The 26,469-nt window shown below is 29.7% G+C and overlaps 1 protein-coding gene across 3 annotated transcripts in view; it reads left to right on the forward strand.

The window, feature by feature from the left end:
- The window catches only part of LOC111632102 (GRB10-interacting GYF protein 2-like), a 94,952-nt gene that overhangs the window by 55,121 nt on the left and 13,362 nt on the right, over nt 1–26,469 (forward strand). For all 3 annotated transcript variants that reach the window (XM_023376469.1, XM_023376471.1, XM_023376470.1), the window contains exons 3-11: nt 8,368–8,584; nt 8,709–8,838; nt 9,664–9,784; nt 10,003–10,031; nt 10,138–10,284; nt 14,450–14,623; nt 18,379–18,470; nt 23,995–24,063; nt 24,194–24,655. In XM_023376469.1, the coding sequence (XP_023232237.1) occupies nt 8,368–8,584; nt 8,709–8,838; nt 9,664–9,784; nt 10,003–10,031; nt 10,138–10,284; nt 14,450–14,623; nt 18,379–18,470; nt 23,995–24,063; nt 24,194–24,655 (1,441 nt within the window). The remainder of the gene's footprint in view (nt 1–8,367; nt 8,585–8,708; nt 8,839–9,663; nt 9,785–10,002; nt 10,032–10,137; nt 10,285–14,449; nt 14,624–18,378; nt 18,471–23,994; nt 24,064–24,193; nt 24,656–26,469) is intronic.

Genomic DNA, 26,469 nt, shown 5'->3' on the forward strand with positions numbered 1-26,469 from the left:
TAAATCATTATACTTCATTTTCAATGTATTTAACTCTTCCTTAATTTCACTCAGATCCACAGAAAGTGGAGAGAATTTCTCCTGAATTAGAGCATAAACTGATTTAATAGTGTAATGTGATTCCTCACCGAGATCTTTCTCCACACCTACTGATGGCGTAAAATAATCCTGTATTTTTGCATCTCTTACTCCCACCGGATTCCACTTCAATGAATCTTCATCAAATAACACAGGATCCTCCTCTACAACTTCAGTTAAAAAACCTCTTCCAGTTTCTCTAGCATCCCCCTTACGAGGTTTACCTTGACCTCTCTTTTGCATATCAACCCTCTCTATATCTGGAGGGGATTTCGACAACAGCCCCTGGTTAGGTTCAATTCCTGAAATTAATAACAGATATTTAATTAACTTGGAGCTCATACTATTCCTTTCAACTTGGATCTTCCAGTATCCCTTCATTGCTCTAGAATATGTAAGACACCTGAGCAGCACTTCAAAGCTGAAACAAAAATTCACCAGCAGCCTCAAAACCAGCACCGACTCCAAACATACATAATAGAAATCAAATATATCTATAAATAAATTTTTATGGAATTTTATAAGAATTGCATAATATTTATCAGTAGGCATATTTGTTTTAAAATATAACATTTAATACAATCCATATATACTTACAATTTTTTCTCCCCAAAAAATTAAGAAGTAAAATGGAAGTAAAATTATATAGTTTAGTTTTTGAGTTTTGGATAACAAAATTAATACCAAAACATTTCAAAATGAAAATGAATATAAGCATAAGATTGACGACTATTAATCAAATCTTACGAATATTTTGAAGAAATTGATTTAAATTTATAAATATAAATTACCAACAAAAATTCTCAAAAAATTTAATTATTTACTTACAATTAGTTGCAAGCATAGTGATTTATTAATTAAAGAAATGTGTTGGCTTCTAAATTTTAAAATAAAGAACTTTTATAAAAATTTTTAAACATGAATTTTATTTTTAAGTATTTATAAAAAAAAAAAAAAGTCAAATTTAGGCAATGTTCCAAATATCAGAAGAGAGAGAAAATTTTTTGAACTTTAAATGAAAAATAAATTTATAATTTATTACTTAATTATTAAAAGTTTTATTAAAAAGAAGTGATTGTTTTTAACCTTGAAAAGTGTACTACAAAAGAAGACAAAATATACACATGCTATTTTCCTGTATATAAATTTTATTAACTTTATATCATAATATATAATTATAAACAGTTACTATTTTTATATATATAAATAAATGAAGTTTTGATAAATAATTGTCAATTATCATTTATAGTTCATAACTTTTTGGTTATAATAAACATAAATTTAGTTATAATAAAGTTTACTTTCCAATCCCCCTAATAAATAATGTTGTTTTTTTTACATTAAATTCAAACAAATAAATTTTTAACTTGTTTTTATTTTTAATCAATGATGTAATAACCCTCATTATCAACAACCTTTTGCCATTTAGTGTGCAAATTTTCAATTCCAGATCAATAAAAATAAATTGGTTTTTGAGCAAAATATCTGGAGATGGCATTTTGAATATCATCCAAATTTTCAAATTTTTTTGTCACAGAAAATGTAGTGATTGGAATAAATGGAAATTCAATGGTGCAATGTTAGGCAAGGCAGTATATCCCACCCCAATTCATCAATTTTTTCCGGGGTTTGTCTTGCACAGTGTGGTCTTGCATTATCATGTTGCAGAATAATGCCTTTTCTGTTGACAATTGCTGGACACTTTTCAATTAAAGGTTGATTTACTCAATCCAATTGTTCACAGTAAAGGTCTGCATTCATAGTTTGTCCAGGTTTCAGCACTTCAAAATGAACAATTCTGCAAATACTTCACCAAACACATAAAAGTGCTTTTTTGAGATGTAAGCCTGCTTAGTAGTACTTTGTGGCGATTCATTCAGAGAGAGCCACTGCCTTTTGTGTTTTGGATTATCATAGAGGACCCATTTTTCATCTCCAGTGTTCATGCAATCAAAAAAAGCTTCTGTATTGTGCTGTTGAAGCAATATGTTGCATGTGGTGGATTGGTTAGCTTTGTTTTCTTTGATCAGATTATGTGGGACCCAAACACCTGCTCTGCATACTTTATCAATTTGCATATTGGTTAAGAGTGTTTGACAGTTCCTTGATTGTCTGACATGCATTTGCTTCCACTTCTGCCCTTAACACGTCATTGTTTAAAGTTGTTGGCCTTCCTGATTGATTTGAGTCAGAAAGATCAAAATTACCAGATCTGAACTTAGAAAACCACCTTTGGCATTTACGAATGTCTAATGCATTTGGATAAACATCGCAAATGTTTTTGGTAGCAACTGTTGTGTTACTACCCTTGTGAAACTCAAAAAGTATACAATGTTGGATATGTACCTCTTCTGGTATTTGGCTGGCCATTTTACCCAAAACTGCAAAAAAAATAAAAAAATTTAAGATTTCATTATTTACAAGTAAACAAGTTACTTTAATGACATTACTTTATGATTCCCCTAATATTAACGGTAATTATGATAATATGTTAACTTTTATATTGTGTAAATTAATTGATATTACATAAATATTATAATCTATTTATGTTTAATCATCATTCTTATTATTCGAATCATTATGACAATTCCTTATATCAATAGTTAGTAAAAATTTGCTTACTCTCATAAATATAATTTTCTGCTATATCCATACTTTGTGTTAGGTTACTACATATAATCTGCAAAAATTTTCAATGACATCAAAAAATCACCTCAAGTCATTTTATGTTTTGTTACACTAAGAAGTCTTCTTGATATGATAAAATGTGAAAGGGTGTTGAGCTATAATTTCTATTACCATAATTCACTGTATCATATGCCAGTTATAATAATAGATATATATTTTATTCTTAAAGTAATATAAAATAAGACTCACATCAACCATTAACCAGTGTGAATTACGATTAACTCTTTTAGGGAGGAGATGTCTTTCATTTGCATGACAGGGTTTACTTAACAATGATATTTAATGTTCATCTTATTTAAAGATGACAAGGGGAATGCATGTGCAAAAGTTCTTGTTACTCAAAATCTTCTCTTACTATTTGATTTTATGTTTGAATTTTAAGATCCAACTTGTTTTGAATTAAAAAAAACCTGAAGAGCCCAGAAGGAGTTACAAAAATATTTGTTATTCAAGAGTTAATGATTGATGTGAGTCTTATTTTATATTCATCCTGGTGTGCTGTGCAGTTATATCGTAAACTAATTTTACAATTTTTCATAGAAGTTAGAATCTTACGTATAACAGAAAAAGTATTTTCTGTTATACGTAAGATTCTAATCATACTTTATAACAGAAAATACTTCGAATCTTTTTTTTTTATGTATTAACACACCAAGGACTTTGTGTTTTTTCAGACCTTATCAAGTATTCTTCTATTCACATGAAGAAGGAAAAAAAAAGATTTTGTTCACACTTATGATTGCTTTATACAGTATAGCTCACCATCTCTGTTCCTTCTCTTAAGGGTAGCCTTCCTCCTCCAGTTAGAGCCATCATGCAAAAGGATTTTGGTTATTTTTCAGTTTTTCAATTAGCAGAATAATTGTTTGAATATGATCTGGAAATTGCAGCCTGATGTGAATCCTACTTATTCTCTTGATTGAATAGCAGCTAGGGATTAGTCAATTGGTTACAAAATTTTCTTAAAATACTATGTTGAGTAGTAGGCAGAAGTCAGTAATTATTTTATTTCATCTCTGTCTTGCTTTTTGAATAATAATAATTATTATAAATATTTTGATAAATAATACAGTAGAATCCACTTTCACTACCTGGCTGCTCCATTGTGAGCTTGGCTGAACCCATAATGAGTTTGCTAAAAGAGGTCCTCTTAATGCTCACAGGATGGAAAGAATTAAAAAAAAAAAAAAAGAGCAGAATCCACTTACTGTAATCATTTTTTGTATTCAATCATTTAAATTAATGTTGTCTGAATCACTTATAAAACTTCATTTAACCAGATCTTTGACTACAATATAGTTATCACTTTTAGATATTTTTAAGCTATCATGCAAAAAGATGGCTGAAAATCAACTTCAGCATTTACCAATAACACTCAATTATTGTCAGTCTTAACTAGTGTTTTAAATGTTAAATGTTTATTTTTTCATTGCTATTTACTCACAATATAGTACTATAAATTACTGGCATTTCTTAATTTATTATATGTTATCTGTTGTTAAAGACAATACTGTAAGAAATAGTAGGCAAACAACACTGAGAAAATTGTTATTAATTACTAATTTGTGCCCATTTGCTAGACACTTATGCAACTATTTATATTTAATAGAAAAAAATGTGTTAAAATTGTATTGATGCTATTCTTCCATTGTATTGATTGTACAGTATCAAAAAATTGTTTCGTACAATTTGCTTGGTACAAACACAACTTTTTAACCTTCTATGTGTTTTTATTAGAATCTTCTATTTTAATAAAGTTTACTTTCCAATCCCCCTAATAAATAATGTTGTTTTTTTTACATTAAATTCAAACAAATAAATTTTTAACTTGTTTTTATTTTTAATCAATGATGTAATAACCCTCATTATCAACAACCTTTTGCCATTTAGTGTGCAAATTTTCAATTCCAGATCAATAAAAATAAATTGGTTTTTGAGCAAAATATCTGGAGATGGCATTTTGAATATCATCCAAATTTTCAAATTTTTTTGTCACAGAAAATGTAGTGATTGGAATAAATGGAAATTCAATGGTGCAATGTTAGGCAAGGCAGTATATCCCACCCCAATTCATCAATTTTTTCCGGGGTTTGTCTTGCACAGTGTGGTCTTGCATTATCATGTTGCAGAATAATGCCTTTTCTGTTGACAATTGCTGGACACTTTTCAATTAAAGGCTGATTTACTCAATCCAATTGTTCACAGTAAAGGTCTGCATTCATAGTTTGTCCAGGTTTCAGCACTTCAAAATGAACAATTCTGCAAATACTTCACCAAACACATAAAAGTGCTTTTTTGAGATGTAAGCCTGCTTAGTAGTACTTTGTGGCGATTCATTCAGAGAGAGCCACTGCCTTTTGTGTTTTGGATTATCATAGAGGACCCATTTTTCATCTCCAGTGTTCATGCAATCAAAAAAAGCTTCTGTATTGTGCTGTTGAAGCAATATGTTGCATGTGGTGGATTGGTTAGCTTTGTTTTCTTTGATCAGATTATGTGGGACCCAAACACCTGCTCTGCATACTTTACCAATTTGCATGTTGGTTAAGAGTGTTTGACAGTTCCTTGATTGTCTGACATGCATTTGCTTCCACTTCTGCCCTTAACACGTCATTGTTTAAAGTTGTTGGCCTTCCTGATTGATTTGAGTCAGAAAGATCAAAATTACCAGATCTGAACTTAGAAAACCACCTTTGGCATTTACGAATGTCTAATGCATTTGGATAAACATCGCAAATGTTTTTGGTAGCAACTGTTGTGTTACTACCCTTGTGAAACTCAAAAAGTATACAATGTTGGATATGTACCTCTTCTGGTATTTGGCTGGCCATTTTACCCAAAACTGCAAAAAAAATAAAAAAATTTAAGATTTCATTATTTACAAGTAAACAAGTTACTTTAATGACATTACTTTATGATTCCCCTAATATTAACGGTAATTATGATAATATGTTAACTTTTATATTGTGTAAATTAATTGATATTACATAAATATTATAATCTATTTATGTTTAATCATCATTCTTATTATTCGAATCATTATGACAATTCCTTATATCAATAGTTAGTAAAAATTTGCTTACTCTCATAAATATAATTTTCTGCTATATCCATACTTTGTGTTAGGTTACTACATATAATCTGCAAAAATTTTCAATGACATCAAAAAATCACCTCAAGTCATTTTATGTTTTGTTACACTAAGAAGTCTTCTTGATATGATAAAATGTGAAAGGGTGTTGAGCTATAATTTCTATTACCATAATTCACTATATCATATGCCAGTTATAATAATAGATATATATTTTATTCTTAAAGTAATATAAAATAAGACTCACATCAACCATTAACCAGTGTGAATTACGATTAACTCTTTTAGGGAGGAGATGTCTTTCATTTGCATGACAGGGTTTACTTAACAATGATATTTAATGTTCATCTTATTTAAAGATGACAAGGGGAATGCATGTGCAAAAGTTCTTGTTACTCAAAATCTTCTCTTACTATTTGATTTTATGTTTGAATTTTAAGATCCAACTTGTTTTGAATTAAAAAAAACCTGAAGAGCCCAGAAGGAGTTACAAAAATATTTGTTATTCAAGAGTTAATGATTGATGTGAGTCTTATTTTATATTCATCCTGGTGTGCTGTGCAGTTATATCGTAAACTAATTTTACAATTTTTCATAGAAGTTAGAATCTTACGTATAACAGAAAAAGTATTTTCTGTTATACGTAAGATTCTAATCATACTTTATAACAGAAAATACTTCGAATCTTTTTTTTTTATGTATTAACACACCAAGGACTTTGTGTTTTTTCAGACCTTATCAAGTATTCTTCTATTCACATGAAGAAGGAAAAAAAAAGATTTTGTTCACACTTATGATTGCTTTATACAGTATAGCTCACCATCTCTGTTCCTTCTCTTAAGGGTAGCCTTCCTCCTCCAGTTAGAGCCATCATGCAAAAGGATTTTGGTTATTTTTCAGTTTTTCAATTAGCAGAATAATTGTTTGAATATGATCTGGAAATTGCAGCCTGATGTGAATCCTACTTATTCTCTTGATTGAATAGCAGCTAGGGATTAGTCNTGCATTAATATTTGAAGTTTATAATAATAAAAATTTTTTGACTTGAGTTAGAAATATTCAAATCAGTTTCATTCAAAAAATATAATTAATATGACTTCTAATTTCAATAACATTAAGTGACTTCTATGATTAATATACAGTGGTACCTCAGGATACGAATGCCCCAGCATACGAAATTTTCAGGGTACAACATGAATTTTGAACATAATTTTGCTCCACGATTCGAACAAAAACTCACCATACGACGTTACATTAGTTCACAGTGCCATTTTTTATTCAGTTCTGTTCATTGGTCTCAGTCCGCGTTTTTGCTTCGTCATGGAAGGATCTCACTCGATAAAGGAAATCTTGAGGTATTATCAGAAAATGACCAATTTTATTGAAAAGAAACATTCCGAAAAAGTTCACACTGGCCGTATTGCTGCTCTGAGTAATGACATTTGCCTAAGTCATTTTAGAAACATTTTAAAAACTAGGCAAAGCCAAACCTCTTTGGATAGATATTTTATCAAGCAACCTCTATCCAGTGAAGTGAAAGTGCTGGTTTGTTTTTTTTTTTTTTACTCTTTCTGCTCTGTGGGCACTAAGAGTGCCTCATTTTTGCAAGCCCATTATGGGTTCGGCCAGGCCACAATGGGGCTTCCGGGTGGTGAAGGACGGGGCCAGACATATGCAAACGGATCCCCCCCAAAAAATTCATGGGGATTTTTCGACCAGATTACGTTCAGATTCAAACCCGAGTCCCCCAGAGCGGTAGGCTGCCACCTTGACCACTCGGCCATCCACCCGCGTTAAGGTGCTGGTGGAAGTGAAGGAAATACGACAAAAAGAAATGAATAAAATATATATAAAACAGAAAAGTTAAAAAATTAGTGTTAAGTTATTTTTAAGTTACTATTACATTATGTTATGTAAGTTAAGTTTTAGTATCCTTTCCCTTCTCCCTCTCCTCCTCCACCAGTTTACACCTCACTGACATCTATCCTCAAAGGTAAAGTACAAATAAAACTACATTTTTTTAATCAATTATTATTCTATTATAGTTATTTATACATTTACAACTACAAAATGCACTTTTCAGTGTTTTCCTTACTAAAGTTATTTTTTTCAAGGTACTACTTAGCTTTAATTTGAGAGTGTTTTTCATGTTGGAATGAATTATTTGGTTTTACATGTTGTAAGGTGAATCATATGGGGAAAAATGATTCACCTTACAACATTTTCATGATACGATCTCAGTTTCAAAACGGATTAATTTCGTATCCTGAGGTACCACTGTATGTGGTTTTTGTTTTTATTTGATGATCATTTTCTATTTAACAGAATGAAATTTTGATTCAAAAAATACTTAGTCAACTTTGCTTTATCTTGTGTGTTGTGATGTTAATTACTAAAAATGTTTATCAGAATTATAAAATTATTTATTGATATTAAATTAATATAAATTACTTTACATAGTTTTAAAATAAGTAACAACAATATAACATGACATTAAAAATTATTTACAGGTTACGCAATTTGTCTCATGGTAATAGTGTTATGTCACCACCATCATCTCCAGCATGTACTAAATACAAACTGGCAGAACATCGTTATGGGAGAGAAGAAATGTTAGCTCTGTTTAATAAAGATGCCAAAATGCCAGATTTATCAGAATTTCCTTTTTTAGCTGTGGAGAAGTGTCAGTTACCTTTAGCTTATGTTCCAATGACTGAAGAAGAGCAGGTTAGTTGAAAATATTAGTTTATAATAATGATTATATTTAGGCATGAGTAAATATTGCCATAACATACAATTTAAATACATATTTAATAAAATTTTTTATAATAAAAAATTATTTATTTTATAGCGGCCTTGGTCAAGATGTGTAAACAGTGATATAGTGTTGCGTTTAACTGGAAAAGGTGGTGGTGGTGGAAATTCTGGTATTTCAAGAGGGGGTGGTCGTGGAGGATCTGTAGATAGAGGAAGAGGTAGAGGTAAGTGAAATTAAGAAATTAATAAAATTAATTAAATATAATATGTAATTATAATATGTAATTTCTCATTTTCTTGTAATGAATTTNAATAGTAACCATATACTTAATATATCATATTTCCTCATCTAAGATAACTTTTTATTTCATTTTGCTTATCTGAAATAGAGATGCATTTACAGTTCAAAATGATTCAATTTTATTAATGATTCAATAATGATTTAATTCATCAAAAGTGATTCAAGTACACTGCATACACTAACAATGCATCAGTAATAGACATCCTCAGTTGTACTGCTTAATGATCACATTAGTTGAAATGAATGTTACTATTAAGGAGCATTAAACTTAAATTTATTTTTAATGTTTAAAATACTTATTTCAAGGTGACATTATTCATGGTATATGTATTGTTTTCTTTCTAATTTATTACTGCTTAACATGTTGAGTGCCATGTGAAATCCTGTAATCAATACTGAGAGGGTTACGGTTATATTTTTAACCTTTTTCATTCAAATTGGTCAATCTCTTTTGTACAACTCTCATACCCTTATACAACTTTCATTGTTTGTCTTTTTAGAGTCGTATAACTGAGAAGTCACCGTAGTTAATAAAAATTGTTAAAAAAATCATGTTAATGATTAATAACTTTATAAAATATAGTTTTTCAATTTCATTGATTTCACATTGGTTGCTTGTTCATAAATTGTTAATAAAATAATTGTTTTTGTTTAATTTTTTTAGTTGAATTTAATTAATATACTGTAGAAGATTTTATTTATCATATTATATGTTTTAAGAAATAAAATTTCAAAACATTACTTTTAGGACGTGGCAGTTACTATCCAAGAGGTTTATCCTTTGAAGATGAAGATGGCCCATTTGCAAGACCAAGGCCAATGGAGCGCAGCCAGAGCATGAGTGAGAGAGATCAGCGTTGGGAAGATCGGTAAAACTTAAAATTGAAACTACTTTAAGCTTATTATTTAATAATTAGCCTTTAGAGCAAAATTTTGAAATATTAAAAAGTAATAAACTTTTACTTATGTATGCAATAAGTATTTTTATTTAGTCTTTTTTGTAATTGGGATTTAAAGGTTTATTTTCTGATTATTTTTTTCTTTTAACAGTATTATATTATTAAATTTTAACATACATCATTTTCAGAGAGAGAAGATTTGATAGACCTTATACAGGTAATAACATTTTTAAGGAATAAAATTTAATTTTTTATTTGTTACCAAATGATAAAATTAGAATATTTAATCTGATATTCTTTTGTATATTTTGATCTAATTGTAGGAAGAGGAAGCAGTGGAATTGACGATAATAGTAATGCTCCAAGAAAGGAAGGTTCTAGGGTTCCCCTAGATAATTGGAGGAGACCTCGAGGTCAAGGGGAAGAAGGAGGGTGGAGGACTGCTGGATCTCGAGGACCAGAAAAATGGAGTATGTAGAATTTAATCTTTTGGGAGGAAATAAATTATCACCAAATCATTAAAAGCAAATTTTTTTAACTTAAAATAATTTCATATAATTATTGAAAGTCATTTTGGTAATTTTAATCTATAATTATTTTACCTGTTTTTGCCAAATTAGAACATTTTTTTATTTGTATAGTAGAAAAATTTACAGAAATGACTTAAAATTAGTCTTTTAATTATTATTTATTTTTGTTATATTTTTTAGATTAAATTTCAAAAAATTGAATACTTTAATATTTTTTGAATATGACTTAATGACGGTCAAAAACAATTTTTACTTAAGCTGATTTTAAATGATAAAACAAATTTTAATATTTTATGATCAAAAGTTTAACTAGTTAGAAATATTTTAATATCTGCATAAAGTAGTAATCAGCATTTATTTAAAAAATAAAATACTGTGTTATTAATAGTATAAGGAATTTACATACAAAAAACCACAAAGAATAAATTTCCAGAATTGTAGCAAAGAAACTTAGTATGTTAATGAATCAGTAAAAAAGTTAATACTGATCAGGAAAAGTATATTGGGAATTGTATATATTCTGTATAGGACACTTTAAATTTAGTTGGTGTTTGCAATTTGTTATATAAGGTCTGTCCCAAAAGTAAGTGTACTGATTTTTCATTTAGTGATTGTGCTGCTTAACACATCATTAATTGGTATTTTCACATTGCTAGATATCTTAGCAGCATGTCTAGACTTGTTTCAAGTTGATTGATTAAGTCAAATGTGCACAATCTCTTTGTGTTAGTTAGTTAGTATTTTAACACATCATTACATTTGAAATGGAGAAAAATCTCAAACATTATGCTATCAAGTTTTGTGTGAAACTCAAGAGATATGCAACCAAGACATTTGCAGATTTAACCAAAGCTTATGGAGATGACACTTTAACAAGAAACATGGTGTTTAGATGGCACAAAGATCCAGGGTAAAGACAATGCTTATCATTTTTTTTATAGCCGTGGAATTGTGCACAAAGAATTTTTATTTTCAGACAGACAGTTAATCAGGCCTTCTACAAAGATGTCTTGGAATGACTTTGAAAACAGGTCAAGCAAGTCTGCAGGGACATTGCAGAAGTTTGGGTGCTGCACCAGGATAATGTGCCTGTTCACACAGCACTATCAATTCAAGAGTTTTTGGCCAAGTAAAAATCCCCACATTCCCACAACCTCCCTACAGTTGAAAGGTCATCATTTCAGGACAGTGGAAAACATCAAAAAAGTTACAACCAACAAACTAAACACTCTTATGGAAAATGACTTCAAATACTGCTACGACCAGTGGAAAAAACTTTGGAACCACTTTGTGACCTTGCACAGGTCATACTTTGAAGAAGATCATTTGTAGTTTGATGTAACACTTGTATACTTTGAAATAAAAATCGGTACACTTACTTTTGGGATAGACCTCATAGAACTTATTTTTAAAGAACTTTTTAAATGATAAAGATATTTTACAAATGTAAGTAGCATCTATTAATGTGCTGAAACCAAACTAATAAAGAATCATATTCATTAAATAATAATTTTTAAATTTATTCACTTTTACAACAGATGAATAAACTAAGGAAAAAGTTGTTTCCCTATTGTCTAGATCTGTGATTTCCAACCTTTTCCAGTCATATAAAAAAAGCTTTCATAAAAATATTAACTTTTGTGACTCTCGTTAATTATTGAATCACTGTTGAAAATAAAACTTTAAACAAGTGTTTTATTATTATTGATGTTTAATTATTAACTTGTTTTGTGAAACTTATTTTAATAATCCAGGTGCAAGGTTAATAAATATAAAAGAATTGAATTAAAATAACTGAACTCAGACATTCATAAATGTATAAAACATTGTAAAATATATAAAAAAGTTAAAGTTAATAGCTTTTTAGGACTCAAGTGTGGAATATTTTGAATTGCCTAGGTATAAATTGAAAAAATTGCTGATTTAAAATTACATTTGTAACCATTACAGATTTTCTTTTCATATATCCCTAAAGGTACTTATACTTAAGTTGAGAAATACTGATTTAGACTCTATTAATATTTTTCTCTGCAAGTAATCTGCAATAACACTTTGCATCAAATTATTTTTCTTGTTCACACTTCATGTGTAAGATTATACAACTGAAAATTAATGAAAGTTTTCATTATAGTATACACCCAAAAATCATATTGTAATTGTATTCAGATAGGTTTTAAACAACTAAATGTAACAAAAGAAATCAAAAATTATTGGATTATCATAATGCATAACTGATGATTTGTATTTAATTGTACATATTTTATAATTTAAATTGACTAGTATGTATTATCATTATCACTTTTTATGAAACCATTTCAAAAAATTTTTTGATGTCTTTCTCTTGATGAATCATTTGACTGTTTCCATATTGAAAAATTTTAATTAATTTTTGTTTTTACACTGTGGAGTCTATATTATCAACAAAAATTTTTCTATCTGCTAATGTGTTAGGTGCATTTTTTTTCTTTTGTCATGAAAATATAAAGTGATTAAACTGTAACTTTACAGTGCTTACAATTTAGAAATCAAAGAATTGTTGGGTTTTAACTCTAATGTAGTTAGTTAGTAATGACCCATATTGGCAAAACTGAATGGTTAGGACACAAAGTTAAAGTTGTAATGTAGCATTTCAATTTTTGTGGGCCAAAAAGATGTATGAAGACAATATCATGTCCTCTCACAGTATCACAGAATGATGTTGGAGATTTGAAAGTAAACAAGATAATTGATGAAAACTAGGGACATCAAAGTTGCATGAAAACAGAAGTTAAGGCTGCAAGAATTGATGAATTGATCCAGGACAAAATCCAAATCATTTTATGACAAATTGTTGTTCTGCTTGGTCTGAGTTAATTTTAATAGATAGTCTTTGATTATTTATCTGTTTATGTTTACATCTCCAAAGAACATTATACTTTTTTAAAAAATTATACAAGCACTTATGCGAAAACAATAAACAATCATTAATTCACAGTCTATATGAGTCTTGCAAAAATAAATGTTAACATATGGTTTATATGTTCACAAATTGAAAAAAAATTGCTAATTTAAAATTAATTTCATAATCATTACAGATTTTCTTTTCATATATCAATAAAGGTACTTAAGTTGAGAAATACTGATCCAATAATAATTTTTGTATTAATTTTGGAGGGGAGCCAAATGACTTAATACATTAACATTTTGGAATCTACACTATTCATTCAATTTGTCCACTAGTCAAGGCATCAGCTAACTAATAATTTTACCATTATAGCTAATTTATGACATTTTTTTTTTGTTTTAATCACTATTTCCTAAGCCAATGTTAAACATCTACTACTATGAAGTTTTTGGGTGCTTCAAACTCATGTTGACCATCTTTTTGAAGTTTCTCCTTCATTCTACAGAAATCTTCTCTTCCAGGAGTTGGAATTATGAATCCAGAAACAAGAAAATTATAAGTTATTCTTTTTTAAGCTAGACTTTGTTTTGTGTTTTAAATTGAATGCTCTGATTCTAATCTATTTATTTCAAAAATTTGTTACATTTCTCATAGTTTCTTCCAAAATTGTTTGATTCAGTGGATAATTAGAGCAAAGTCACTGACATACATTATCATATATATCACATCAGACTGCATTTGCTTCAAAACATTTGATGGTAGATTCTTCATTCTTGCATACAATCAAAAATTTGGTCCTTCTGTTGTTCATGCTTTTCCATGCTAGAAGGAACACATGTGCAAACAAACACCTTTTTGCTATTGGTGAAGAAATGAAATTCATTGTCACTGGGTGACTGCAAGAACAGTAATTTTTTGAGAATGGGATGAACAAGTTTATTATACATTGTGATAAATGCCTGAATAGCTATGTGATTCTGTTAAAGAAATATTTGTCTTTGTATTCACGTTAAATTACTTTTTTGATTACCTTAAGTGCACTGTGTACAAGACAATTCACTTCTGGATATCTATCTTAATCACCAATATCTTAATGTAATATTAGATCTGTTAATTAAGTATAATAAATTAATAGGGTTGAATTATATGTTTTGATATATAATAATTAAAGAAAGTTGAAACTGTAACTGACAATACATTTGTATATATAAATATTAATAGGTAGGGGGTCATGGAGAAATCAAATGGATAAAGAGAAGAATGGGGAAGATTTGGATAGAGGCACTCATATAAACAATCATGATGATTGTTTGCCTAATGGCCCAAATAAATCCAGTAGCCATCATTCAAATAAGAAATCACTTTGTGGATGGGATGATGAGGGAGATGGTGCAGGTAAAATTTGTTTTCCAAACAGTAATTAATAATTTGTAAATAAAATTTATTGTTTGTGTGTGTGTGTGTCCATTTTACTTTTTAAAAAATTAACTTTTACTTTCCCAGCTGTTATACAGGGTGTATCAGAATGATGTTTTAAAAATTTGGGGGATTGTAGAGGATGAACTTTTGAACGTTTTGATATAAGGAACCCATAGCCAGAAATGTGATATAAAGTTTCTACAGCACTTTGCATGTTCTATGCAGTTAGTATGCTGAATGCAACAGCAGAATACAGTATTTATGACAAGTTTTATTGACAAAACAGAGTAGAAACAGAGACAAAAGAGTACAATCAAACTGTACATCGAATCAATGGCTACATTAGAGTAAATGTTCAATGTGACGACCACCAACTTCATTACATAATGTGCAATGACAAACCATGTTTTGTCTGATTCTCTGTAAGATGCCACGCTCCCCTCTGATTGTATTAAATGCTATAAAGATGCGCTCCATAAGCTCATGAACTGTTTCTACAGGTGTTGCGTACACAAGGGACTTTACATAACCTCAGAGGAAGAAGTCAAGAACAATAACATGACATCAATGGACGGAAGGGTAGCTACCAAAGTGAAGGGCGGTCAAGCACTTCTTACCACTGTAGAAACTTCATATCACATTTTCGGCTATTGGTTCCTTATATCAAAATGTTCAAAATTTCATCCCCAAATTTTTAAAATGTTATTCTGATATACCCTGTATATACATAGCAAAGAAAAATATTGGAATCATGTCAGATTTTACCTTCTAAGTATTTTTTTTTGCAAATCTCCGTGTTTCAAGACCTCCTGAATCCAAAAAAGTAACAAAACTAAATGGCAAAACAATTCCATGGATGTGTTTGTGTTGGCAGCTATTTTGCTTAATGTCTCAGGATTGTGTAAAGATTAAGTAATGAAATTTGACATGGTGGCTTGTATACAAAGGGCATTGATTCTGTTAAATTTTGGTGATGAAAGGTCAAGAGGATGGGGAAATAGAGATGGGTCTTATATCTCAACAGGAGTAAGACTTAATGAAGATTTTATTTGTTTTTTAACATTTACACTTTTTTATCCTCAAAATTAAGCTTTTTACTATTTCAAAGTAATTAAAAATATAAACATTTTTATATTAAATCTGATAACAGATGGCACCACACAGAATTTTATTGTTTGTTTAATAATATAAAAGGTTTTTAAATAAAAATTTATAACAATTCTCATTGCTAGATTTTTTAAGCATTAAGTGCAATATAGATTATCTGAGATACACTATATATATTAAACATTAACATGAAGTCATTTATTATACTATTCAATCCTATTAATATACAACAGTAGATGCCCCAATCATGATATGCCAGTAGTACTCTGGACTGAGTAGGATGTTTGATTAAAGTGGCTAATTTTTATTTAAGTTTAAAAATGCAGACAAATGTGCAACAGTGTAACATAACAGAAAATTATATAATTCAAAGCTTTTCATTTGGAGTAAGAGTTTTCCTAGTTAGTATTATCAACATAAAAAATACTAAAATGCTTTAATGGAGCATCAATGCTATGGAAACATCAGTGTTTCAGAAACAGTTAACATTTCTGCTATACTTGGTTTAAAGTTAGAAACATTTTGACATACTTGTTTTTAAGTGTGATAAAATTTTTCTAACTTTAAACTATCAGAATGCCACATTTCTGGAACTTTGCTAGTTTCCATAATAATGGGGGGTCATTTCCAAAAATCTATCTGAAGATGAAGTATTGAGTTCATAAGTGCTTGAAATGGCTTTCTGTGCATTTATTTAATAGCTTTTAATGCTTTTTATGTTTATATTTTGTGGCATTTCCAAGTACTATCAATCTGAAGAATGCACACAAATGTAGATTAATGTGTAAAAGTGCATTATAAAATTAGGATAGTTTTTAAATAAAATTGGTGTGCATGCTGTGGAAATGATTTCAAGAAACAGGAATCATTACCATAAGAGCATGCAGAGATTGACCAAAATTAACCTCACAAAGATCGTCAACAGGCTTTCACTGCCATGTCATAGAGAGATAACAGCCAGATAGCTATCTCATGAGCTTGCAACCAGTGAAACATTGATATTGATGCAAACTGTGTATAGATGAGAAGCTTTATGTAGATGACCCTAAGTCTTTCTCTCCTTGACTCTTCCCTTAAGAAAGTCCATCTTTCCTGCTACTATGAACATCATCTCTGAATACAGAACCAATGAGCCTTTGTTATGTTCTCATTCAGATATATGTTAGATATACTAATGAGTTTTCCAAAAACAATTGCCCCTAACATGGGGTGGCCAACAGTTTTTGCCTCCGAGCCGAACCAGAGGCTGCCCTAGCAAGATTTTGAGGTGGTGAGATCTGATTGTGGTGTCACCCTGTAGAGACTAAATTGTACATAGAGATTACAGATACATTTTTCACATTATTATGCATTATCAACACTCTGTGTTGGGCTGAAGACATTTGTAATGGAGCGTTAATTCTAAATGCACAGTTAGTTGTTGACTTTTTTTAGGCGTCAAAATTTTTTGCTGTGATATTTGGACAAGTAGCTAATATTGAGATATTAATCGCAGGTCGCATAAATTCATTACACAGGCCATATGTTGGCCATGCCTGCCCTAACACAATCTGGAGAGCATGTAGGATATGCTATCAACCCTCAAACATCAGGGAAATTTACCTCTATGATGGACATGGTGTCCTAATCTGGGGAGGTATCATGATGGATGGCTACACACACTTCTTTACATTTTCAAGAGAGAAACTTTGACTGCTCAACACTATAGAGATGACTTTTTAGGGGATTCCATTGGTCCCAGTTGCAATTTTATGGATGACAATGCTAAGTCAGAGCTCATCTGGTTATGGATTTCTTTGAAGATGATGATATTTGCAGAATGAAGTGGTCTCTGCACCTAAACTTGATTGATCATATCTGGGATAATCTGGAAAGGGCTATTGCATCATGTCAGCCACCTCTCAGGATCCAACATGATCTAAAAACTGGGTTTATTACCACAAAGCCTTCTCCAGAACCTTATAAACAGCACGAATTCCCTATTGTGGGTGTTGTATGGCTGTTGGGGATGGCACACACACTATTATCTGCTACCTCATGTTTTAGGTATTAGGCACAGTACTTCATGATGTGAGATGTGTGTGTACAAAATTTCATCTTTAATTCACAAATACTTTTCTAGACAACCTACAATTTGTGTTTGTTGTCTTAAATCTGAACACCAATATAGATATGGTCATGGCTTACATTCAAACATTTCTTGTAGCAAAATAAAAATTAGTTTTACTGTTTAAATATCAAAATTTGTGTCAATCATGGATAAGTTAGATATACAAGTGAGTTTTCCAAAAAGACCTTAACACAATTTCAAAATATTGTATTTCAAAAAATATAAAAATTTCACAAATATACAATTTTATATATATATCAATATATATTACTGATATTTTTATATTTTTTAAAACGTAAATACCATTGCCCAAATTTTAATTTCTACTTCAGAAAAGTTGTAGTTATGGTCCTTTTTTTTTCTTAGCACAGGAGTGTGGATGGCATGCACAAATTTAATTTAATTCTGAATTTTTACCTGTAGTGTTTGTTTATGCCAAATATATCTGAAGTGTAATAAATACATTATATGTAAAAATTATTTGTTTTTGTATAAATTTCAAACTTTTCAATAGGTGATCAATTACCAGAATGGAGCACGGAAGATGATGTTGATGCAGATAGAGTTGGAACATTTGATGCCTCTGGTGCCTTCATGGAAAACAAAGTAAAGATTTTTGATTCTCTCTTATCTACTGTTATTTTTGCTCTTGTTGTTGTTATTAATTAATTATAAATTTAGAATTAATATTTTAGTTTTTACATAAACTACATCAAAAAACCAATAGAAATAGTAAAAAAACTCACATTAGTGAACGTTTAGTTTTTAAATTTCATAAACACAGTTGTTTTATGTATTTATGAAATAATGTAGCAGACTATGTGAGTGCAATATCACTGTCACAGAACTGACAATAAGTATGGAGTATTTATAAAGATAATTCATAAATATCAGCAGTTTAATTTGTTTTTGTGTGTACCTCAAAAAAAGAAGTACATACAGGTAAAGGAATGTAATTTCTTTTATAAAATGTAAAATCTTTTGTTGTGTTTTTATTGTGTTGTAGGAAAGTTTATTAGGAGATTTTACATTTTATAAAGCAAGTGTATGTCAAAACTGTTAAGTGGCAATTATTTTTTTTTAATTCTTTGATAATTTGAATTGTAATTTATTTATGTTTAATATGTCTTTCACACATATCAAAGCATTTCTGCTTTTTGTAAACCAATAAATCTCTGGCACTTTTATTTTAAAATTATGAAATCAAAAATATTAACTGAACTTTTAAATTGATTATTAACTGTAGAAAGCTTTTTAGTCAATCTTATGTAAATTAGCAAATTTATATAAAACCAAGTAACAGATTTGTTCATATTTTGTTTTACACATGCCAACTAGTAATCTGAAAGAAGATTGAAACTACATCTTTCACATTTCAGGGACCAAGACAACAGTTATTTATGTTTGAATTTTTTTTGAAGTAAAGATCAATTTTATTTTTTAATAAAATTTATTAAACTTTTTTCAATAATGGCTAGCAGTTAGAAATGAAGAAAGGTGGTTGTAATAGTTTTCTTACTAAAAATAATTTTCAAATAGTAATTTACAAGATTATGTAAATAAATGTAATATTGTAATGTGACTTAACAAAAATATTCTATTCAGTTTAATTCATTTAATATTATGGCTACAGGCATTTTTTAAATATCAGAAATACAAATAGAAAAACAGTGCAGTACAAAAAAGCAAAACAGATACATGACAAAAACACAGTGTTTAAATCAGATGGCAAGTTATTGTAACAGTTAAATAGTATATCAAATACTGTATGCTCATGGTGTCCTGTTAATGTAATAATTAATTTTGCACTAACATATTGCATTGTATGTCTTTTCACATAAGATTTATATAGAATTTTAATATTTACTGTGTCATTTCAACACAAATTACTTAATAAATTTACAGTGTTAATCGGTGAAAACAAATCAGTTTAAAAGAAACAAAAACATGCTTTAATGGAGTTAAAACTAATATGAAAAAAATAGGATAATAATACAGTGGAACGTCTATATTTATAATATTCGATATTCTTCACATTTTGATGACTTTTTTATTTTTCTGTATTCGTTTCATTCCCAACACCAGAAGTGGCACTACAATCACACACCTGCATTGATCAGCTAGCCGTGTTAGCTAGCTGTAGTTAATCAGTCTGCTTTGTGCAGTCATCATGTGTGTTGTTGAGCTTATTGAAAAATAATCAATGCAAGAAACCAAATTCCAATCGCACCAAAGTGGCACCCAAATGTTGCTATAGTCAAGCAAAATACAAATGCATTCAATGATAATGTAATTGCCTACTTCATACATTTTAAAAAGCAGACAAAACACACAAAACTGGACAAGTTCTTTATTAAATCGAATTTAATAAAGAACTCCACGTCCTCAAAGAACATTTTTAGAGCTACTGAATCATCGACATAACAGACCCCATGATCATACTTGGAATTGCCTAATGTTTTAATTGATATGTCTTTTTCTAAACCAAGGGTCGCCAAACTTTTTGATCATCGATCCCCTACAAGTTTTTGAAACCTCACATCGACCCCACCAAAAAGTTTGTGTTACAAGCAAAGCAAAGTACTTACTATTTTAATGCATTTCTTTTAATTTTGCATTTTTGTCATTTATTGTATATTTGTTAATAATTTTTGTAACTGACAATCAGTGAGATAGATAAGCTTGATCATTAGCTCCCCCTTATCCTTAACTTAAGCTTGATACTCGACCCCCCCAGTAATGTTATATTGGCCCCTGTTCTAAACAATAATACTATTTATCAATTTGAAACTGTGTCGTGTTCTGTTTCTGTTGTTTATCCAATACAATGTAGTGCAACTTAACAATCACTTGGCTTTCTTTTACCTTTATTCTAGTTGATACACACTTACATCTCTCATTTTGGGCTAAATATGCCCTTCCTCAGTCAACTAAAATTATTAAAAGAATAAAAAATCTTTTTAACATACAATACTTTAAAAACCTCATACATTGTTTAAAAAGGATATAGACAAATTAGAGTTAACTCATCAGCATACCTGGATATTACTGGTTCGGCAATCTGAACAAGGTACATACAACACGCACTTGACCTGCATACGTATTCTGGCATGTTTGTTTTGACAAATATATCATTATTTGTGTTGTTAACTATTACATTATATTATTTCACATATTTGCTATTAACATATTTTGATTAGTTCATTTTTTATCTTACATGGTTAAATCACGATAAGGAGTACACAGTTAATATGATATTCCATTTTGACTAAAATTTCAATTTTATATTGAGTTACAGTTATACAAAATTTAATTAATATAAATATTTTTGTGTGATGACATATCTGCTATAAACTTGTATTCCTTTTTTATTCACGATAATCCAAAAGACACAGGAAAAAAACTTGTATTCTACTAGTAAATTATAATTTTTGGGGTTAAATTTTACTTGGATAATATTGGTTGTAGTTAAACAATCTTCAAACTGTTAAAGTTATTTCTTCATTTCTGATCCGGTTTTGTCCTCTTTCTACGTCACATCACCATAGTGCTCATTAGCATATTCTGTCTGTAATGCCACACTCAGTGTGTTTTTACTTCCTTTTTTTGTAAGAATTTTATTAACTGTTTGTTTCATCCAATTTTTTTTTCCAGTTATTTATTTCATCCTCATTTAAATAAAGCATAGTCAGATTTATATTGTTTTGTAGTTATAAACTTATATTTGATAAGCAGGTTGAAATAGGTATAAGACAAAGTTTAGTGTTATCAATTTTGTTAGAAAAAATAATTATTATGCTATATATACAGGGTGGGCCAATGAAAACGAAATGGCAGAGTTATCGTGTTCATTCAAGCAAATTGCTCGGACAGGTCAATTTTATTCTCAAGGGTTTGCAATTCTGAATACAACAGACAACAAAAAATTTTAAAAACTCATTCATTTTTTTCTTAACTAAACAAACATTTATTTCGGGAAAAAAGTAACAAACTATTAACAAACATAAAAAAATCCCTTTAAGTTGGACCGCATACGCAAGGAAAAAATATTTTTTCCTTGCATATGTGGTCCAGCTTAAAAAGTTTTTTTTATGTTTGTTAATAGTTTGTGCTACTTTTTTCCGAAATAAGTGTTTGTTCAGTTAATAAAAAATGAATAATTTTTAAAATTTTTTGTTGTCTGTTGTATTCGGAATCGCAAAAACTTTATTGCTGAAGATGTCCCCCTTGAGAATAAAATCAACCTGTCTGAGCGATTTTCCCCTTTCCTATCTCGCTTTACTTTTTCCCCTTCGCCTCTTCCCTTAATTACCTTTCTTCTACTCTTCCTCACACTCGGGCATTCATTCATTCATTCATTCATTAGTTTAATTGTACATTTAAAACAAGGTACAAAGTCCTGTTTCGCAATGAGCATTACAGGAGCATATCCGTTACATAGTTCCACCGAGTTACAGTATGCACTAATGAACAAAGCAAAGTGAAAAGAAAAATTAAAAAAAATAAATAAATAAAAACACAATGACAATAAAAGACCTGAAAAATATGCATCAGCTTGCTGCAGCATATAACAGATTACTTATCTGCAGGAATATTTTTGCAAAAGAAGGTCGCAGTAAATACAATAATTCTGACAAAGTGTTTAACAGAATTTATCCCGTGCAGAAAATTTGTAAGACAAAGATTTGAGAATCCCATGAGTCCATATATAATATGCGTACAAGTAAAAAAAAAAAAACAAAGTCCACACAGCTAGTAATTGTAAGTATCAATTCCAACACTTTAAACCCAAAAACAGAGAAAGATGATGAAGCTTACATATTTCTTACAGTCAGCAAACACAAATGTATATAGAGAAGTGATGATCTGCTTGTATTAGTTGTTGTGCTAAGGAGCAGAGGTAGCACTATGAATTAAACAATTTGTGTCCTGTAAAGGATTCCATAATTATTAAGGTAAGTAGTCAGCTGTCTTAATATATAAGGCTTTTGCTTTAATGTAGAGTGGACACTCCTTATCCAGTGTGTTATGTTCATGTTTATCTAGGCCACTCCTCAAACAATTAGCACATTTAGGCTTTTCACTTTTCTTTGTACATGTCTTAAACAAATGATCATCACCACAATGGCTACAAACTTTCTTCGGTGATGGGCAACTTGCTGCCAAATGTCCAAAAGCAAGACATTTGTAGCACTTTGTACAGGGAAAAAATCATAAACATTGCACGTTTTCCACTGAACATAAAGATATCCTTGTTTTTTAGTCATTGCCCTAACCTCCAGTGACATCTCTAATACCCACGATAAAAACTAATTTCTTTGTTTGATTGAAAATCGAATGTTTAAAACCTTTTTAAACTCCTCCATCGTGTACTTCTGTGAAAAAATATTCTGTTCAAGCAGGTATTCTAGTAGGTCCTCTTTGGTAATTGAGTTGGGGACTGAAGTCACTTTCATAAGAGGAAGACGCCGTCTTGCGTTTCGTTGCCTTTAATCCTTCTATTTTGTCTAATTGTTCCTGAAAGTATTCAGCCTCCTCTCTGATAGAAAAATCAACAGCAATTCTACCCTTGTTAATCTTACGAATACGCTTGACAGGCACCTTATGCAATCTTTGATCAAAAGAATTAGTGAGCAGTGTCTTAGTCTCTTCCGATGTGCTCTCTTTATTATCATTGTAAACTAGAACAGTGTATGTTGGTAACAAGGACTCCTTTTCAGACTGTGTATTCTTCAAAGAATTAAGATTGCATTGTAAAATATCTCTATATGTCAGAGCAGTAGTCCCTCGAGAACCTTCCACCCCTAAAAGTGGAGGTTTTTCTAAGTCACAAATAGTCACACTCAGGCAATACCAATGAGTAGTCCTGAGTCTTCATCCCCTTTATGAAATTGAAATTGTCTGAGCGATTTCCTTGGACGAACTTGATAACTCTGCCGTTTCATTTTTGTTGGCCCACCCTGTATAAAAAAATTTGATTAAATTTGCTCTACTGATAAAGATGAACTATTTAAAAGATTTTTATTTGATAAGATTATCACAGTTGTATAATATACTCAATATAATTCTTTCATATAATTTAAATATACTCTTTGAATACTGATAATTTAATATATATATGGTATATTAGGGTCATGAAAACTGTTCTGAAGATTATGACAGTGCTCAAGATGACTCTGGGGGAGAAGAAGAATCTTCAGTAAGAATTTTTTTCTTCAATATCTTGTGTTCAAGATAAGTTATACTTACTGTTAATTAAGAATTAAAATTATCATTAAAAAATAACAAATGTTTTTGGAAGATTTTAAACTTTTTGTTTTGTTTGACAGAATCAAGATAGTGTTAAACTAACAACAAAGTCCATCAGGCCTTCTGATGAGAAGTCAAAAGTAGAAACAAACTGTGTTCAATCATTAGATAAATGTAAGACAGAAATATCAAAAGATCTTGAACATAAAGAAATAAAAATTGTGAATAGTGATCAGTCATTTGTAGATAGTGCAAAAGATCTTAATTTGATTAATGAAAATAAACTTAGTCCTAAAAATGAGCGGACATGTACAATTGAATCAAATTCTGTTGGTGCTATTTTAACAAATATAACTAAACAGATGCATCCTGCACTTCAGAGACCTCCAGTGAATTGTTCTCCAAATCATAACTTTCATGAAATAAAAGAAAGTAATCATTCATCATCATTAGTTTCAGTACCATCACAACCAACAGAAGAAGATAATTTTGCTCATTTGGAAAAGGCAACGGAAAACATGGTTGCAGAGTGGACAGCTGAGGTAGGATTCATTGAAGTTATTAGCCAATTTTTCTTGAACTTAAAATATTATTTAAAATTAATAAAGATGAGACATTTCTGTTAATCTTTTTCTAAATTTAATTTGATTATTATTATTTAATAATGAAAATTAAAATTTTCTAAAGATATCATTGGTAATTTCATAATTTTCAAAAATAAATTCTAGCAAGTAGCACTTCATTTTAATTGTATATATTAAAATAAAATTTCTATAAAATAACTTTTAGAAAACTTAGATATTACAAATATACAGTCCTCTTATCTGAAACACTGGAACTAGACATTTTTGAATTTGAAGCTTTTTGGATTTTGAGATGCTAGTCAGGAATTTATAGAAATTATTGCACAGTTTTTCAGTATTTCAATATTACTGAATATTTTGTATTTTGTTTAATGAGATAAAGATAGAACATAAAAATACTAACCCACTTATTAGATATTAATACATACTAGTTATTGTTACATGTGTTCAAGAACTACCATAAATCAATATTTAGTGACGTTAAACAATACACAGCCTACCGGCAGCTCCCCTCCGGGAGGAATCCATTGAAAGCACAAACAGTTGTGACCGCTGCCAAATTCGGTACTAAACGCAACATGCACACGCAACTCAGATGTGGGTGCTGATTGGCTAATGTATTTTGGATGATCACTCTTCAACGCATTATTATCACTTTGCTTGACTAGATGATAGCAGTATTCATAATGACCAGTCAATTTGATAAATTATTGAAATTTATTACAATGCACAATTTTGTTGGTCATTATTCATAATGACTGGGCATTATGAATAATGCCCATATTAATCACTTTGTCCATAACATATATAATGTGTTTTGTTTTTTATTTGAATTATTTTTGTAAAAAATTTTTTAAACTAATCCATTGTTATGCTTTCTTCTAGTTTAAATTAAATCAAGTGGAGAATAGTTCTATCTATTTGAATGTAACTATCACATTAATTCTTTAATATCAATTTTACATTTTGCTTCTATATTTACATTTCTATTTAAAAGCACTTGTTTTTACTTTCCCAGCTGAAGGGAAAGTATTGGAATCATGTCAAATTTGACCCTCTGATTTTTTTGCAAATCTCTACATTTTGAGACCACCTGAATCCAAACTTGGTAAAAAAAATTCTGTGAATGTGTGTGTTTTGGTGTCTGTTTTGCTTAATATCTCAGTATAAGGGACATTGATGCTATTTAATTTTGGTAGTGAAAGGTTGAGGGGATAAAGGGGGTTCTGTTTATCTTCAGTAGGATCAGACTTTATACTTTTTTTTTTTATATAAAACTCATCCCTACCCTCAAAATTAAGCTTTTTGTCAATTTATAGTAATTAAAAATATAAAAAGATATAACAAAATCTCATAACAGCCATACACAATTTTATTAAGTTATATTGTAATTAAAATTATAAATACAGGTAATCCCCATATAACATGGGAGTTACGTTCCAATAAATTGCCATGTTATGCAAATCCGTGTTATATAAAACAAAGAACTAGTGCGGAAAGGAGGGTTAGGTTCCAAAAATTAAAAAACATGTTGTTAAACATTACTGTATATGTTAAACATTTATTATTCATTTTTTTCATAGGTAAAATATTTATTTATTATTTAAGCAAATATTTTACCNAGATATACAGTAATTAAATAAAAATTTATTGATATAATTATTTGTCTCCAATCTTTCTCCCCCCAGGAAAATTTTCTGCAAATGCACATGATTATGTATTTTGAAACCATACACTCTCAAATGAAAACTAAGAATGATATAGAAATTTTA

The sequence above is a fragment of the Centruroides sculpturatus genome, unplaced genomic scaffold (assembly GCF_000671375.1).
Source record: "Centruroides sculpturatus isolate CEXI.00-Female unplaced genomic scaffold, Cexi_2.0 scaffold748, whole genome shotgun sequence".
NCBI lineage: Eukaryota > Metazoa > Arthropoda > Arachnida > Scorpiones > Buthidae > Centruroides > Centruroides sculpturatus.